Genomic DNA, 15,665 nt, shown 5'->3' with positions numbered 1-15,665 from the left:
AGTGCATATATCCATCTGCCGGGAAGCAAAATCCATGGCGCCCTCTCCTTCATGTGTGGCGTCAGAAACTCACTCGGCACCGTAGAGGTCCAATTCTCTTCATGGCCACAGCTTGGGATTCTTCACCTCATCGCAAATCGTGAGACCCTGCATCACCCACATCTCTTCCCCGCCTCTGATCTTTTACCATCTTGTCTCGCTCACGTTTCTGGAATGCCAGCCACACGAGGTACAGGGCAAAAGTCAAGACTGTCAGTGGTATCGTTATCGCCCACTACAGGCTCATCTGAGGAGCACGTCTTGCACCGATAGAACCCAACCGTAAATCCACGCCAGCCCAATCGAAGCAGTTTGTCGAGAAGAGGGCTGATATGAAGCTCCCGGGGAGGAAGAATATGGTCAAGATGGCGAGCGTCTTCATGGACGCTGCATCGCGATAGCTGAAGAAGACAGTCTGTCCGGTAGACTGGGAGAGTTCGAGGTTGAAATTGGCGTGATGCTATTAGACAATGAGAAGAGGTACTTCGGCATGTATCAATAACGGTCTTGTCTACTCCGTATCACGCATGGCAAACAGGGCAAGCCCTGACCAACTAACGGCGTCGCTTGGGACCTGCACTCGCGTCAGAGTGTACCCTACATCCGTGACTTGCATCGTGCTGTAGCACCGAGACGTGACTCTCTAAGACCGAGGTGCCCGTCCGGCCCGGGTTCATTGCAGGTAGCATCTCGCAGTTGTTGTTCCCGGTGCCGCCCAGTTGCAGACCCCTCGAGCAAGACGGTCTTGCTCATAAAAGACAGCAGCTTCTCTAGCACCTTTGACTTTGGTCGACGTGCTCGCGGGCTTGGAGGCACTTCCGCTCGTCTTCGCCAGCAACACCTCCAAATCTCCCTCGGAGCGCTTCTCGCCCCGCCGACTCGTAAAGTTGTGATAGCCGGTTCGCTTATCCACGCCGCGAATTTCGTTTGTCAGGTCAGTTGGCCTCCAATGACAAGACGGAAATGAGGGAAACACGGGGTTCATGCACATGCCGAGACTCTATTGTCCGAGGGTAGCTTTCTGCAAGGCATGCTTCTCCTCTTCGTGGGCGAGGAAGATGACCTGCGTGACGGTGCGTCCCTGCTCCGCGTCCTTTGGCCACCTCTGCGCCCAGACTGCTGCTATTTTAGGCGCATAGCAGAAGCAAAACGGGTGAGACTGCGCATCATCCCCGTGGACATGGCTCAGAAGGGCCGCCGTGCCAGAGATGCAACTGCGTGCATAGCGGGAGGCATCGGCGTCAAGACAGGCCATTCAGACGACGAGGGTTCACGTCCCCCTAGGTGTCCAATGCCTTGTCGGCAACCCAATCATGCACGCTGGTGGGATCAGTGGTCTTGGTCAGTGTGCCGACGGCTCCCGTCGCGGCATTGTGCCAGAGCGTAATAATTTGAAAGGATGTCTCAGGGCCGTGGCCTCGCCTCCAGTGACCAGGCGAACCAAGGTTCCGATAAATATCCTCCATGGCAACACGACAGCTGAGAAGGGGCGGCAAGACTGGTCTCGACATGGACCTTGAGTGCAAGTTGTGGACTAGTTGCCCAGAGCGTTCAACAGGACGGCGGAATCGGGCAAACTGACTGTCGAGGTGGGCGACGCCGATGCCAGAAATAGATTCAGCGGAAGCGGAGCCGCAAGGGAGGGCAACTTGCGATGTCCCGGACGACAGAAAGACGGCCTTGTGCAACCAGGCAGGATGACAGGTCCCACGGCGGCTGCCTGTCACATACGCGCATCCAATATTGCAAGTCAGACGCAACGAGCCAAAGGGCTGCCCGAGTCTGCTGGGTGCCGCCCACCGGCACAAGGGAAACGGGATGAACCGTCGACGACGTGGTGGCCCAGACGATGAAGAAAATAAAACCGGTTTGGAGGTTGAAGGTTGAATGCAGAATGCAGTTAGACTCGGGCCGTGCCGAGAACCGAGTACCGAGCACCGAGTACCGGGTACCGGGTACCGACACGACGTACATACGAAAATTCCGGCAAAACTGCTCAGCGTGAACATGCAGCTTGATTCTTTTCCCGTCCAGCGCCGGTGGCTGGGAAGACGAGCTCGCAGTCCATGGAACGCCACGCTGATAAGGGAGCGCAAGCTCGAGGCTTTCGTGTTACTAAAAGATGCTGTGCCACGCCGTTGATGGCTTTCAAAGAACAACTCGTCTCAAAAGAAGATTTCGCACTCCGCACCTCCGATGCTTGGTCATTCAACGACAGTTGCTCAAAGGTTGCGGGGGAAATGGAATCTCCTTGTCCAGATGACCACGCATGCGGTATCACCTCAGCCTCTGGCCGTTGTGCTTGTTGGCGTTGAATGCATGTAACAAATGACGAGTTACCCGCAGAGCAATCAGGCTGTTCTGCCAACATCAGGGCAGTGCAACACCACAGCTTTGAATCCACGCTACTTACTGCGTACATGGAGTTGTGGTATGTCTCTTGCGACTCGAGTAGATGCGAGGCTCTGTCGGCTCACCTAGGGATACGTAGTCGGTGGCTGGGGACGGGGAGCATGAGAAATGGTCTACATATATATTTATACGCGCGCGCGTGTGTGTGTGTGTGTATGTATATTTTCATTGCTCTTGTAGCCTTTGTCAGAGGTTGCCGATCAAGGTTTGTCATTTACAATTTGACCAGTCTGGCACAAGTAGATAGATAGCTGCTTTGCGCCTGGGGAAGCTTGCGAAGCCACGACCATCTATCTCTTGAGGCAAAGCCAAAATGTCTTGTGAGTCCATGCCTCGCTCTCCCAGAACTTGCTACTACACACTGCTAACACGACATTCGTTCCGTCAGTTGGGCACTTTCAGAAATCGAGGGAGGCACATCGGCTCTCGGCCGGCATAAATCTGTTCATCCGAACCAGACCAGACGAGGAAAGTCTGCGTGAACTCCCCATCTCTGCTCCAGACTCCAACCTGCCAAGCACCTCCATCCAAGACGCGCGTTGCGCTGGTTTCCCAGAAGACCATTCACAGACAGAAAAGGGGGTGGGCGAAATTACCGACAGCGCAGTCGACTCTGTCGAGGAGGCACCTCGAGGGCGCACACCCGAGCCTGCCGGGCAGGACGGAGAAGAAAGAAGAGCTTTCTGGATGTTCAAGAACGTCAAGCCCAAGAGGCCGTTTACTCTAAAGGCCCAAATCAAGTACATTCTCCGGAACAACTGGTGGATCAACCCTTGCATATCCTTGTCCCCTGTGGGATTCGTTCTTCACTACACACATGGCAAATCCAAATCCAGCTTTGCGGTGAATTTCGCCGCTACCTTTTACACGAACTACCTCGGGAACCTCGCCATGACTGAAATCGGACTGCGGCTCGGGCCACTGCTCGCAGACTGGATGTCCATGTCAACCGGGTAAGCATCAGGAAAGGATGGGATGGCGGGACGGGGAGCAGTGCTGGCGCTGACCTGGCTTTGATGTAGGAACCTCATTCAGTTCATCTCGTGCGCGCTCCTGCTCCGCAGCCACGAATACGACGTCCTCCAGACATCCATTACCGGGTCGATACTGGCAAACACTCTGTTCTTCCTGGGCATCAGCACGTTTTGGGGCTGTTACAACCGACCTTACCAGAATCTGAACCGGACAGCAGCACACATGGCCAGCAACCTTCTATCCCTTTCATCAACCAGCCTCCTCATACCCACCGCGTCCCGCCTGCTGAACCAGGTAGAAACAAGAGATCTTCGCCGTCAATCGAGAGGCGTCGCCATCGTCCTGATCGTAGTCTACCTTTGCTTTGTGCTCTGCGAACACTGGACGCACTGGGACACGTTTTCGCAAGAGGTTGCAGACGTTCCCACCAGGTCGATACGATACAACCCGTTCTCCTACCATGGTCTGTCCCAGGCTCCCGCGCAAGACACGACAATCTCCAACGACGTGGCAAGAGACGGAGAGGGCGTCGCCGCCGGCCCTGCAGCTGGACAAGTTCGCGCCTCACACACGTCTCATCCAGACGACAGCGCGCCCTTCTCCAAGGCCGGGGCCGGCGAGAGTGTACGCGATCAAAACGAGCCCCATCTCCATCTCATCACGGCGGCGCTGCTCCTGGCAGGGAGCACTGCTCTTCTCTACTTCCACATTGACTTCGCGGTAAAGAGCATGGAGGCCCTGACCAAGTCCACAAGTCTATCCAAGACGTTTGTGGGCCTCGTTCTCTTCCCACTGGCCAACGTGGACTACATCCCGATACTGCTGGCAGGTCACGGCAAGCTGGGCCAAGCCGTCACTCAGACGGTTGGCAAGAGCATCCAGACTGCCTTGCTGGTGATGCCCTGTGTCGTCTTCCTGGCCTGGATCTGGCACCTGGACGAGGTGACGCTTGTATTTGACGGCTTTGAGGTCATCAGCCTCTTCGCAGCCGTGCTGCTTCTCAACGTCCTCATGGTGGACGCAAAGCTTCACTGGTACGTAAATGAGCATCTGACCGACATTTCTCAGAGTGAGAGGTTGCGCTGACAGGAGCCAAGGGTTCAAGGCGTTTTGCTCTTGGCCGACTGGACGCTCATAGCCATTGCCGCCTATTTTGCCACGCCAAAGAAGACGTAGGCGCTGTGAGGGGTCGACTAGTACTGCGGGATGAATATGCCGGGGGGTAGAGGGGGGGATGGAACGGAAGCGCTGCTTGTGTTTTTGATTGTTGCGTGTTTTGACCATGTCCAAGAGCATGTCGTGTTTTGCTGTTGACCAACTATAGACTGTTTGCTGCCTGAGGCCTCCACCCCCCGACAGGCAACACGCTCTGGGGACGCTCTATTCTGGGGAACCTGGCTTTGCCATCAATGTCCGCGACAGTCTAGTGATTAGCCAGGGACCTAGTAGGTGCTCAAGGAAATAGTTTGCCCGCCGACACTGGGCACTTTTGTGTCGAGGGCGGGATTACAATGACTGATAGTCGGTGGTCGGCAAGGATCAGTGGTGGTTGGGCGGCCGCGGCGCTCCGCACTTGGGTACGTACCGCGTTAGTGCCAAGGTACTTGGTCAGCTCGTTGCTCGCACTAGCTAACCAAGGTACCTTCGTGCCCTCAGTAGTTACCTAGGTACTTTTGGTCCGCAACGTTGTCTTTTTGCACGAAGCAATTGACCAGATGGCCAGGGAGACGACGGATTGGAACGTTACTCAATTACGGTGGTCTATACCGGGGAAACGGCACAAGTCATGATACAGCAGCTTGGCGGCCGAAATTAGAACACTACGTACGAGTGGTGCTCCGTGGTATTACAACGCGGGTTGCTTGGAAAGGGGAAGGGAGGGTTTCCGCGTCTTTTCTTTTGTTTTCTAGAGCGGACCTTTTGTACTCCGTATAATGCCTATTTTCGACGATGCGTGGCCGGATGGGACTCGGGCTAGTGCGAAATGAAGAACCGGGATCCCGACGACCGTGGCCATCTCCCTCCGGCGGAAGGACACGCTCATCAGGGCGGACAGGCGGTAGCTCGGCCGCGGCACGCGACTCGAGGGGGGAGCGGTTTGACGGACGGGGCGATGTGTCGAGTCCTGACGGAGTCTTTTGTTTGCGAGGAAACGGACATGGACACGGAAATGGATGGTGCGCGGCAAAAATTGTGACGAGGCGCGTCTGCCGTGACGGAGTCTGTGGTCTTTCTTTTTTTGGGAGGAAAAAAAAAAGACAGCGTCGTCGGCGTTGAGGTGCTGCGCGGTGTGCTCAGCGGCCGAGAGCCTGATGACTCATTCATTACAGAAGACGTGCCTCGCTGAACGCCGGAGACGACGGACCCCGGGCGAAAACGATCGAACACTGAACCTTGGACGATCGAACCTTGGACGAACGACGAATCCTGGACCCCCCAGCCCGTCGATGGAACGTGCGGCATGGAAATCTACGAGCTGTACTCCGTAGCAAATTTTCGTTTGCCGCGGATGGATATACTAGTTTCAACCGACCAATTCCCAGACACTCTTGGTTTCAGAATGTCATCGCTGTGTGCGCTCTCGTCAATCACAGACAACCAAACCGCCTCTGTCGACCACCCGGTGATCCGTGAACGGCGACCGGCGACCGGCGACCGGCGACCCCATGGTCCATCGTCGCCGCCGTCGTCGTCGTAGCCGTTGCCGTTGCCGTTGCCGTCGTCGTCGTAGCCGTTGCCGTTGCCGCCGTCGTCGTAGCCGTTGCCGTCGCCGCTGCCGTTGCCGTTGTCGCGGGTCGGTGGTGCCAAGTTTCAAGGTAATGAACTGCACCAGCCAAAAAGTTGGACCTTGCCAAATGGGGAGGGACCTTTGGGGCCTTCAACACGGTCATGCCATATACTTGATACGTTCACAGAGGCTCGACTTGTTGCTACATATGCTAGAAAAAGTCGTGCATTCTTTATGCATGACGCATTCCTCGTCCCACCCACGCGACAACTCCAAGGGCGGCCAACTTATAAGCTACTCCAAAGCCCCCGAAATCCCAAAAATACTCTGCAACGGCACAGGGAGCCCCTGCCCGGGAAGAGAATTTCCGTCACATAATCACACAGTACTCGGTGACCGGGACGTGGTTGGTTGACGCAATTAAGGGGGCTGACCGTACCAGACTTTTGTCTCTCGTGGTTCTGGTCTCGTCGTGGGCAACAAACGGTTCATGACGGATGCCAACCGCTATCCGCGCCGTGATTCACGATCCAAACACCCTTTCTGGTTCAGGAACGGGCGGGGGAGCGCGTGCGAATCCTGCCGTCGAGAGAAGAATATAAGTACATGGCAACTGGCAGGTCTGGTTCAACATGTAGAATCATCTTCATCTCCTCAGTTTCGTTCTTTACAGTCTCTCCTTGAATACTGTGCCTTTTCTTCTTTCTTTCTTTGAACTTCTTTCTCTCTTTTGCTCTGCTAGAAACGTCGAACGTTGAAACAGAAACAGACTGCCTGCCTTTTCCCTCGCGCTCAAAATGAAGGCCTTCTCGGTTGCATCCGCCGTCCTCTCGGCGGCATCGTTCGCTGCTGGCCACATGCAGATGAAATCGCCTCCCTCTCTTCGGTCGAGTTTCAACAAGTTCACAACCGATGTGGACTACGACATGACGAGTCCCTTGAGCTCCAGTGGTTCCAACTTCCCGTGCCGCAACAGCCTCGAACTCCTCGGCACCGCTCAGGGCAAGCCTGTTGAGGAATGGACTGCTGGTCAGAAACAACAAATGACCATCACCGGAGGGGCTCCCCACTCAGGAGGCAGCTGCCAGGCCAGCATGTCCTACGACAAGGGCAAAACCTGGACAGTGATCAAGTCCTGGCAAGGGAATTGCCCTTCCGGCGCCGGAGACACCGTCTCGGACTTCATGTTGCCCGCCGACGCCCCGGCCGGTGAGGCCTTGTTCGCCTGGTCTTGGTTCAACAAAGTCGGAAACCGCGAGATGTACATGAACTGTGCCGTCATCACCGTCAAGGCCGGTCAAGGCAGCGAGAGCGTCAGCAGCACTACACCGTGGAGTTCGCGTCCCGAGATGTTCGTCGCCAACGTCGGCAACGGCTGCTCGACTGTCGAGGGAACTGATTTGAAATTCCCCAACCCCGGCCCGGATGTTGAAACGTCGACGGCGAAAAGCCTCAAGCTCGGTGATGCCGTTGGAAAATGCCAAAAGCCAGCTCCTGGCGCTGACAAGCCAACCACGCCGTCTCCCAACCCACCATCCGGGCCCGGCGCTGGCACCAAGTTGCCCGGCGATGAGAACAAGCTGGTCTTGCCTCCGTCCACCACGAGCAAAGTCAATGAGCCGCCATTCCCAACTCTGGACCCTTCATCGCCTCCCTCCAACGGCAACAACACCGTCCCTTCGGCGGCTCCACCCACCACGCTCCAGACGTCGACTACTCCTACTCCAACCCCGGGCACGCCCGCTCCTGGCGGCGACCGCAAGACCTGCACACCAGGTGCCTATGAATGCACTCCTGATAACAAGGGCTGGCGAGTATGCACCGTGCTCAAGAGCTGGGTGGTAAGTATCTTCTAACCCGTACATGCCTGGTAGCACGAAACCGCTAACGGCCGTACCCAGCTCGCGGGTCAATGTCCCGATGGAACCGTCTGCCAGGTCAACAAGCAAAACAAGACGCCTTACTGCCTTGCGAAGGCTGGTTCCTTCCGGTACAGTAGCTTCCGGCCAGCTCAGAACTAGAGCAAGCCCAGTGCACGATTGAAGGGTGCGAGTGGAAGGGGGTTGGGGGGGGGGCCGCCGCCCTTGGCCACAGTGTACATCCGAGGAGCATTGTGTACATAGAGTCATCATCTGTCACGGCCTGCCTGTCAATATGGCGAGAGAAGTTTTTTTTTGTATTTTTTTGCAGCTACTCATTTTGCGAGGTGCTGTGCACCTTGACCTGAGAATGCTAGATTTTATACAAGCCCATTTGTCCTGCCGCGACTCTTGTCGTCGTCCCGCAGTGGTGTGACGGTGTGCGTGCAATTTTCAAGCCGTGAAACGTGTTGAGCCCGTTGTGTTGTGTTGTGTTGTGAGAAGCAGGCATGGCCTGGCCGGCCGTCGACTGCGCCTGTCGTCTCGGACTCTTGGGCGCCCAGAGGGATCAACAGAGTCTGGCTTCTTGTTTCCGGACCCGGGGTCTAGACCCGGGCAGAGGGGAGTTATTCCCATGCCAAGGTACTAGAGCGCTGTGCGAACCAAGGGTGTCGTTGACTGATGCTCGTCCGTGGCCCCTGCCCCCCATTTATTTTGACAAAGACCCCACATGCATGCACATGGGGCCTAAATCGCTTAAACGCACAACTGCTACGTAGTGCTGTCAGTAGTAAAGTACCTGTTACTTAAGTACGTACGGAGTACATTCACAGACTGTTGAATGTCCTGCTGCTGGCACTGAACATGCGCCCCGGCAGCCAAAAAGGGGGCGTTTGCCGTCGGGCCGCCGAGATTAGCTGTTGGGGCTACCGTCGCCCATGCAGAACCCCGTGTGCATTTTCACATACACCCACCCCCATGGCTTAAGGCTGCTCCAAGTTAAATGTAAAAGTCGTCAGTTAAAATCTACAGATTTCTAACAATGCCAGCATAAGCGGGCTCAAGAATGCAATTCGTAGTGCTTTCGTCCAATGTGTGCGCTCTCCGCTGTTGCGGCTGCTTGCTGTTGTGGACGAAATGGAAGGTCTACCGTCGCTCGCTGATTGGCCAGGCGGCGGCCTGGGGAGCCAAGCCTCGAGTTCTGCTGAGTGCCGACGACTCTTCTCTAACGCGGCAGCCTGTCAACGTTGGGAAAATTCGCTGACGAATCTGTGCTCCGCACGACGCGAGCCAACATTCGAGGCAGTGCACAGGATGCCCGTGTCGCTCCGGCTCTTTTCATCTCCTCCCGTCTCACCTCGTTAGTCGATCCGGCCATCTTCTTCGTCTTGGCGCTGGATCACCCGTTTGGTTGCCCGCACGCACCGACAGATGGAGCCGCTCAACCAGCTCAAGCGTCGGTCGACCGACCTCCTCAAGCAGGCGCAGCAGAGCATGCCGTCGCTCCCCAAGAGCATCAACATCAACATGCCCGACGTGCAGGCGAGCCTCCCGTCCCTACCACGGCTCGACTTTGGCCGCAGCAGCTCCCGCAAGGACAAGGACAAGCCCGCCGCCGTCCAAGGAACGTGGGAGCGAATCGACATCCCGGCCCTGCCGCGCTCCTCCCACTCGCTCAATGTCGTTTCCGGAAGCGCCTACATCTTTGGCGGGGAGACTGAGCCGTGCCAACCAGTCGACAACGACATGCACATCGTCCGGCTGCCGTTCAGCAGTGCCGGCGCCGACTATCACAGGGTCGAGGCCAAGGCAGCCTCGGCCGTCGAGCAAGACGCGACGCCGTCGTCGGAGCAGGCCAAGAACGCCGACGACGCGCCGCAGGGCGAAGGGCCCAAGGGCAAGGGCAACGACAAGGATGCGACCGCCGACGACACCAGGCCCCGCCTCGACCGTGTGCCTCCCCCACGCGTCGGCCATGCAACGGCAGTCATCGGGTCGCGCATCTTCCTCTTCGGCGGCCGCGGCGGCCCCGACATGAAGCCGCTCGAGGAGGCCGGCCGCGTCTGGGTGTACGACACGCGCTCGCACGCCTGGTCGCACCTCGACCCCGAACCCGCCGTCAGGGGCGGCGCCATCGTCCCGCAGCCCAGCCCGCGCAGCTTCCACTGCGCCACGGCCACGGACCGCCCCCGCGACTTCCCCTCCGTGCCTCCCGCCTCCGCCGAGCCCGCGACGCCGCGGACCTGGCGCCAGTGGGCTCTGGGCGACACCTCCAGGACGGGCATCCCCCAGGACCCCGTCGTGGGCTACGTGGCGGAGCAGGCCGTGGACGAGGAGTCCGACGGCTACGGCACCTTCTTCGTCCACGCGGGCTGCCTCGCCGGCGGAGACCGAACCAGCGATCTCTGGGCCTTTGACGTCCGCACGCGCACCTGGACGGAGCTGCCCGCGGCGCCGGGCCCGTCCCGCAGCGGCACGGCAATCTGCATCTCCAAGAGCCGCCTGTTCCGCTTCGGCGGGTACGACGGCGAGTCCGAGCTCGGCGGCCAGCTCGACGTGCTGCCCCTCGAGCTGGAGACGTTTGACGACGGCCACTCCAAGGGCGAGGTGGCGATCCACGCCCGCGCCGGCTGGCAGACCATCCTGCAGAGCGACGTCGACGCCTCGTCTGCCGAGATGCACGTCGAGCCGCGACAGGCGTGGCCGGCGCCGCGGAGCGCGGCCGCCCTGCAGGCCCTCACCGTCGGCGGCGGCAAGGAGTGCCTCGTGCTGGCCATGGGCGAGCGCGCGCCCGGCGCACATGGCCGCGCAGCAGCAGCAGCCGAAGCCTTCCTGGACGACGTGTGGACGTTTGAGGTGCCCCCGCTGGGAATGAGCCCCGCCAGCCTCAGGGCCGCCTTTCTCCAGGCCGTGGGGAAGAAGACGGGCGAGGGCCGATGGCAAAGGGTCGGCATGGGCGAGTACGACGACGAGAGCGGTCAGGGGATGCCCGCCGCGAGGGGGTGGCTCGCGAGCGCCCCCATGGCGGATCTGGAGGAGACGGGCATCGTCGTCTGGGGCGGTCTGGGCGCCGGTGATGCGAGCATTGGTGACGGCTGGATCCTCCGGCTTGGAAAGGGGGTTTGATCCCGTCAAAGGTTGAAACTGTCCACCGCCGCATGCGTATGTTTGAGCGGCGCACGACTCTGTGAGATGGGGCTGGGGCACAAGGACTGCTGTCCCGAAATGAAACGAAGAACAATGAAACGTCTATACCATGTGGCATTTCAGCAGATGTGTGTTCGTGTTATGTACAGCCTTCTTCTTTCTCGTTGTCCCGGAAGCCCAGCTATCTCCAGCCCCCACGATCCCCGGGGCATCCCAGCCTCTCTCGGTTGACGCATGTTCCATCCCATGCATCGCAGGGGGGGGGATAAACTTCTACAAATCCGACCTCGTCTTCTCGGCGCCCCACGGCTCATCCAGCAGGTTCGTCTGGCCCTTGCTGTTCTCGCACGTATCTCTGCCCGTCAGGGGCCCAGGCCTGGGGACCTTGGCGGCGGCGGCGGCGGCGGCGCTGGCACCGCCGGCACTGGCTTTCAGGGCCTTGAGCAGGTCGACGACAGTCTCGGGCGTAAGGTCCTCGTAGTAGTCGTCGTTGATCTGGATCATGGGGGCGTTGACGCAGGCGCCCAGGCACTCGACCTCGATAAAGGTGAAGAGGCCGTCGGCCGTCGTCTCGCCCTGCTTGATGCCGAGGTGCTCCTTGATGGCCTTGACAATGACGTCGGATCCGCAGCCGCCCAGCTGGCAAGGGGTCTAGACGTTACGAGTTAGCAATTCAGCGTGCTTTTTGCCTTTTCTTCTTCTTCTTCTTTTTTTTTTGCCCCGTTCCAAGCAACGCCGTCGTCGTCGCGGCTGCCCGAGATGTTCCCTGTTGGTCCGACGTCCGCCGGGGGAGAGTGAGGGAACTGCGTACCGTCGTGCACGCCTGCACGAAGAACTTGCCCACCGGGGTCCGGTTGTACATGGTGTAGAAGGAGGCCACTTCGTAGACCCGCATGGGCGGCATCTCCAAGAGGCGAGCGACCTCGTTCATGACGCTGATGCTGGTGAAGCCGTGCTGGCGCTGGCCCAGGTCGAGAAGGGGCATGACGGCGGCCTTCTTGTACTGCTGGGGATACCGCTTGAGGATCTCGGCTATGACGGTCTCGTTCTCCTTGTTGAATCTGAAAGGTATGTCGGGGTTGTTGTCCGCCGTGTTTCGGTGCTACAGGATGGTGTTCTATCAGCAGTCGGCATGCTTGCAGTGCCATCTCTCACGGGGCCGCCCGAGATTGCCCGCCCGCTTGTCGGGGCTGGACACCGGTCGTCTCTGCTCCGCGGGGTCCGATTGACTCCCCGGAGGCCCGTATCACGCGAGTCGGCTCGTTCGCCGGGCGATGGAGGACAGGACGTACAATCATCAAGGTATCGCTCGGCCGGGAGGCTGTGACGGAGATGGCGCGCGTTTGAGGCCGCGGCGCGCGCGAGACAGCGCGCGCACACGAGCGGAGGAAGAACGGGGTGATCTTGCTCGCCATACTGAAGTGATTGAGCGGCATCAATGGCGGTCGTCGACGGGGCGAAGAGGTGAGAGGAGTTTGTGGCCGAAATGTCCGCGACAACATCACAGTAGCAAACGTCTGGTGGTGCTTGCAAATAGGTTGCTGTGATTGGGTGGTCGGTTGATTATCGGTTTAATATCGATGTGCTCCGTAGAGTAGTTCCTCCGTACGGAGTACGTGTGCACCGTTTGGAGTGTAGAAAATGGTGCAGTTGGAACATCGAAAAATTGTTGGTTGCCTACAATGTGAGAGATCTAGGTGCTCCTGCTTGTGTCAAAACCGGCTTCTTTTCCAGATTCCCAAGCCCACCTGCGCACATGACAGACGATGCCGCCCTGTGGTAGGGAACGGCCTCCGGCGAATAACGCTAACCCCAACCCTGAGCCAACTGAGAACACAGTCTCACTACCCAGATTCGATTCACCCATATCGAGGTGATGCCAACTGCTGATTGCTACGCGAGCTCTTTGAATGAATACGCTCCATCATGCGGTCTATTTACACTCGTTGTCAAGAAAATATCCCTCACAAAGTTGTCAGATCAATCGAACGTACCACGCACCACCTCCCATACCTACCTACCTAGAGGTGTCGATACTCAACCTCTGGCGTATCTACTGGTGGACTGTCACCAATAAATGTCGTCTCAAAGGCATGAAAACAGCAGCCGTGAGACTCGTTCCATCTCGCCCGTCTCCGCCTACTCCTCCAGCAATGCCCTCAACTCATCCACAAACGACATTCTCCCGACACCCATCCCGTTCGCCCTCCTCGCCCTCCTCGCCCTCTCCTCGCTCGCCTCATACTCCTTTGGAAGATCAAAGCTCGCCTCTTTTCCCACAATCATCTCCGCCACTCTCACCCCGCATCTTGCGGCAGCCGTCATCCCATGTCCACTATACCCAGCGCTTATCCATAAATGACCATGTCCATTGCTGTCCCTTTCGCCCCCTAATTCCGTGGGAACTCTCCCAACCCAAGGGTGACCGTCATTCACGTAGCCCATGATACCCGTCCATTCATACTGCGCATCCAGCCTCTTCCTCTCTTCTTGGCCCGGGGCGCGCAATTTGACACTCTGCCCAAGTTGGCGGCGAAGTTTCCGCCCAATGTCGGCATTCACATGGCTGTCATCCCAGATGCCCTCCTCGGCACCAGCGGCCACACACCTCTCCCCGCCGAGAATGAGAATCCCATCATCGTCTCGCTGAACCAGATAGTCCTCATTTCCGCCCTTTGCCCAAACATGTGAATGTTCAAGTGGGATGCCACCCGGCGGCGGTGTCAACCCCACAATTTGCCCGCGAACAGGCGTGATGATACCCGTCATCTTGGGTAGCAGCCAAGACGTATAGGCGTTTGAGGCAAGGAGTACATCGTTGGCAGCAACCTGTCCTCTAGAGGTGTGGACGATCCACTTATCGTCGGCGTGCTGCAAAAACTCAACAGGCGTGTTGGTCTGCATGTTGAAGGTATCCGGGAACTCCTTCAGCAGGCTCTCAAGAACCCACGCCACGAGCTTGTACGGCCACAGTTTGGCGGCCACAGGCTGGTACACTGCGGCACGGGCCTGCGGCACACGAAGTGCCCTTCTCCCACGCTCGTCCTTGACGAGGATGGCCTTCTCAGCGAGATCCGGGTGGCTGGTCTGTAGCCGGTCAATAATCTTCTCGACTGCTTCCAGCACATCCTCGTCGAATATGCCGTGTACGCCCCCGACGGTGCGCCAATCACAGGGGATTTTGTGTCTGGCAATAAGGTCTTTGAGGAAGTCGTATGTGCCCAGTTCGAATCGAGCGATGCTGGGTTTGGATCCGTACACCATGGGTTGGCAGTTCCCACCATTCTAAAACTATTACTGCACATTCAAACATGTGTATTAGGGGTGCGGATTCTTCGCTTACTCTGCCTGTTGCTCCCCAGCACGCCTCTCTTGCTTCCAGAAGTAGCACGCTTCTGCTCCCATTTGCTACCTCCCTTGCAGCAAAAGCACCCGTTATCCCGCTCCCAACAACAATGACATCCGCCGTGGTGGGGAGCTTCTGCGTTGTCCTGTGTCCGAGGAGTACCGTCGACGGCTCCTTGTGCCAGTATGAGCGAGTGCCTTCAGGTGTGGTGGGGCCGGATCGTCCTTTGTCTATCGTGACGCCGGTCATGACGAGGATGACGGAAAGGGACTTGGGTTAGATAGATGACTTGCTTGATCCGATCCTCCATATTCCGTAGTCGTACTCAGCCAGGTACCGTGATTAGCTAATCCCCACCAGACCCAAGCCTCGTGGTACCGTTGTAACCGGACCATGTCCGCATTCAATTAGCCGTGATTGCCCTGCTACTAAGTACCTTCTCGCATCACATCAGACAGGAGCACAGCTCAAAACCTTTGATGGGTCGTAATATCTTCATACCATTTCATCATAGAACCGTGACTAACAGATTCGGCAACCCGATGCCCAGGGACGCCATTGAGATCCGTCATGCTCCAACCAACAGTGCCAGTCACAAATACCACCTTCCGCCCAACACAAAATATCTATGCCTACATGTTGTTGCCACAATCCACAGACGCCTTGTACATTCCACCCAAAGAGATACGAAAAAGGAGCTTGAGATACCCATCTAGGTTGCTCAGCTCATAGCTGTTTCTGACATCTGCAAGACCACGTCTTGACTAGGCTCCTGCCCACACCATCCAGTCCAACACTTCGCTGATGGATTCCATCACAGGAATCGGGCATCTCCTTTATCCCCACAGTTTGACAACAAGGTTAGCTCCGATAGTCAAAAGTAATGCCACTAACAAAATGCCACAGTCGCTAGTACGAGTAAGTATCGCACGATTGATGGTCATCCATGTCGTTCTTCGGTTGAAACACCTGGTTCCCCATCCAGTGGCAGCCATTTCTCATATCGTCCTCGAAAGACGTCGCTGAAAAGTATTCACTTGTACATATTCCAGTACAAGAGTCGCCAATGTCCACGAACCAATGAACCCTCCCACTGGCGCATAGGATATGTCTTGAACGGTCGTTTCAGGGTCTTGATGGTATCATGATCATCGTTGGG

At 57.5% G+C, this 15,665-nt stretch overlaps 5 protein-coding genes across 5 annotated transcripts; 3 read left to right on the top strand and 2 right to left on the bottom strand.

Moving 5' to 3' along the window:
• Window positions 1-2,764: 2,764 nt before the first annotated feature.
• On the top strand, window positions 2,765-4,602 carry MAM_05555 (calcium/proton exchanger; the record flags this gene model as incomplete). The annotated part of the gene is made up of 4 exons (XM_040824353.1): window positions 2,765-2,771; window positions 2,840-3,404; window positions 3,474-4,460; window positions 4,524-4,602. The coding sequence occupies 4 exons, from the start codon at window positions 2,765-2,767 to the stop codon at window positions 4,600-4,602; spliced, it is 1,638 nt and encodes a 545-aa protein (XP_040677678.1).
• A 2,349-nt stretch (window positions 4,603-6,951) lies between these two features.
• On the top strand, window positions 6,952-8,175 carry MAM_05554 (uncharacterized protein; the record flags this gene model as incomplete). Its single annotated transcript, XM_040824352.1, has 2 exons — window positions 6,952-7,995; window positions 8,056-8,175. 2 exons carry the CDS (start codon window positions 6,952-6,954, stop codon window positions 8,173-8,175), a joined length of 1,164 nt encoding a protein of 387 aa, XP_040677677.1.
• A 1,269-nt stretch (window positions 8,176-9,444) lies between these two features.
• MAM_05553 (Kelch-type beta propeller) lies at window positions 9,445-11,139 on the top strand (the record flags this gene model as incomplete). Its single annotated transcript, XM_040824351.1, has 1 exon — window positions 9,445-11,139. One exon carries the CDS (start codon window positions 9,445-9,447, stop codon window positions 11,137-11,139), a length of 1,695 nt encoding a protein of 564 aa, XP_040677676.1.
• Window positions 11,140-11,433: 294 nt separating this feature from the next.
• Window positions 11,434-12,575, bottom strand: MAM_05552 (NADH-ubiquinone oxidoreductase 24 kDa subunit precursor; the record flags this gene model as incomplete). The annotated part of the gene is made up of 3 exons (XM_040824350.1): window positions 11,434-11,811; window positions 11,972-12,262; window positions 12,453-12,575. The coding sequence occupies 3 exons, from the start codon at window positions 12,573-12,575 to the stop codon at window positions 11,434-11,436; spliced, it is 792 nt and encodes a 263-aa protein (XP_040677675.1).
• Window positions 12,576-13,299: 724 nt separating this feature from the next.
• MAM_05551 (FAD dependent oxidoreductase) lies at window positions 13,300-14,755 on the bottom strand (the record flags this gene model as incomplete). Its single annotated transcript, XM_040824349.1, has 2 exons — window positions 13,300-14,445; window positions 14,504-14,755. 2 exons carry the CDS (start codon window positions 14,753-14,755, stop codon window positions 13,300-13,302), a joined length of 1,398 nt encoding a protein of 465 aa, XP_040677674.1.
• Between the last annotated feature and the right edge of the window lie 910 nt (window positions 14,756-15,665).

The sequence above is a fragment of the Metarhizium album genome (assembly GCF_000804445.1).
Source record: "Metarhizium album ARSEF 1941 chromosome Unknown scaffold_14, whole genome shotgun sequence".
Lineage (NCBI taxonomy): Eukaryota > Fungi > Ascomycota > Sordariomycetes > Hypocreales > Clavicipitaceae > Metarhizium > Metarhizium album.
The sequence above is the reverse complement of the archived record's forward strand: the minus strand, read 5'-3'. Positions and strand labels throughout refer to the sequence as shown.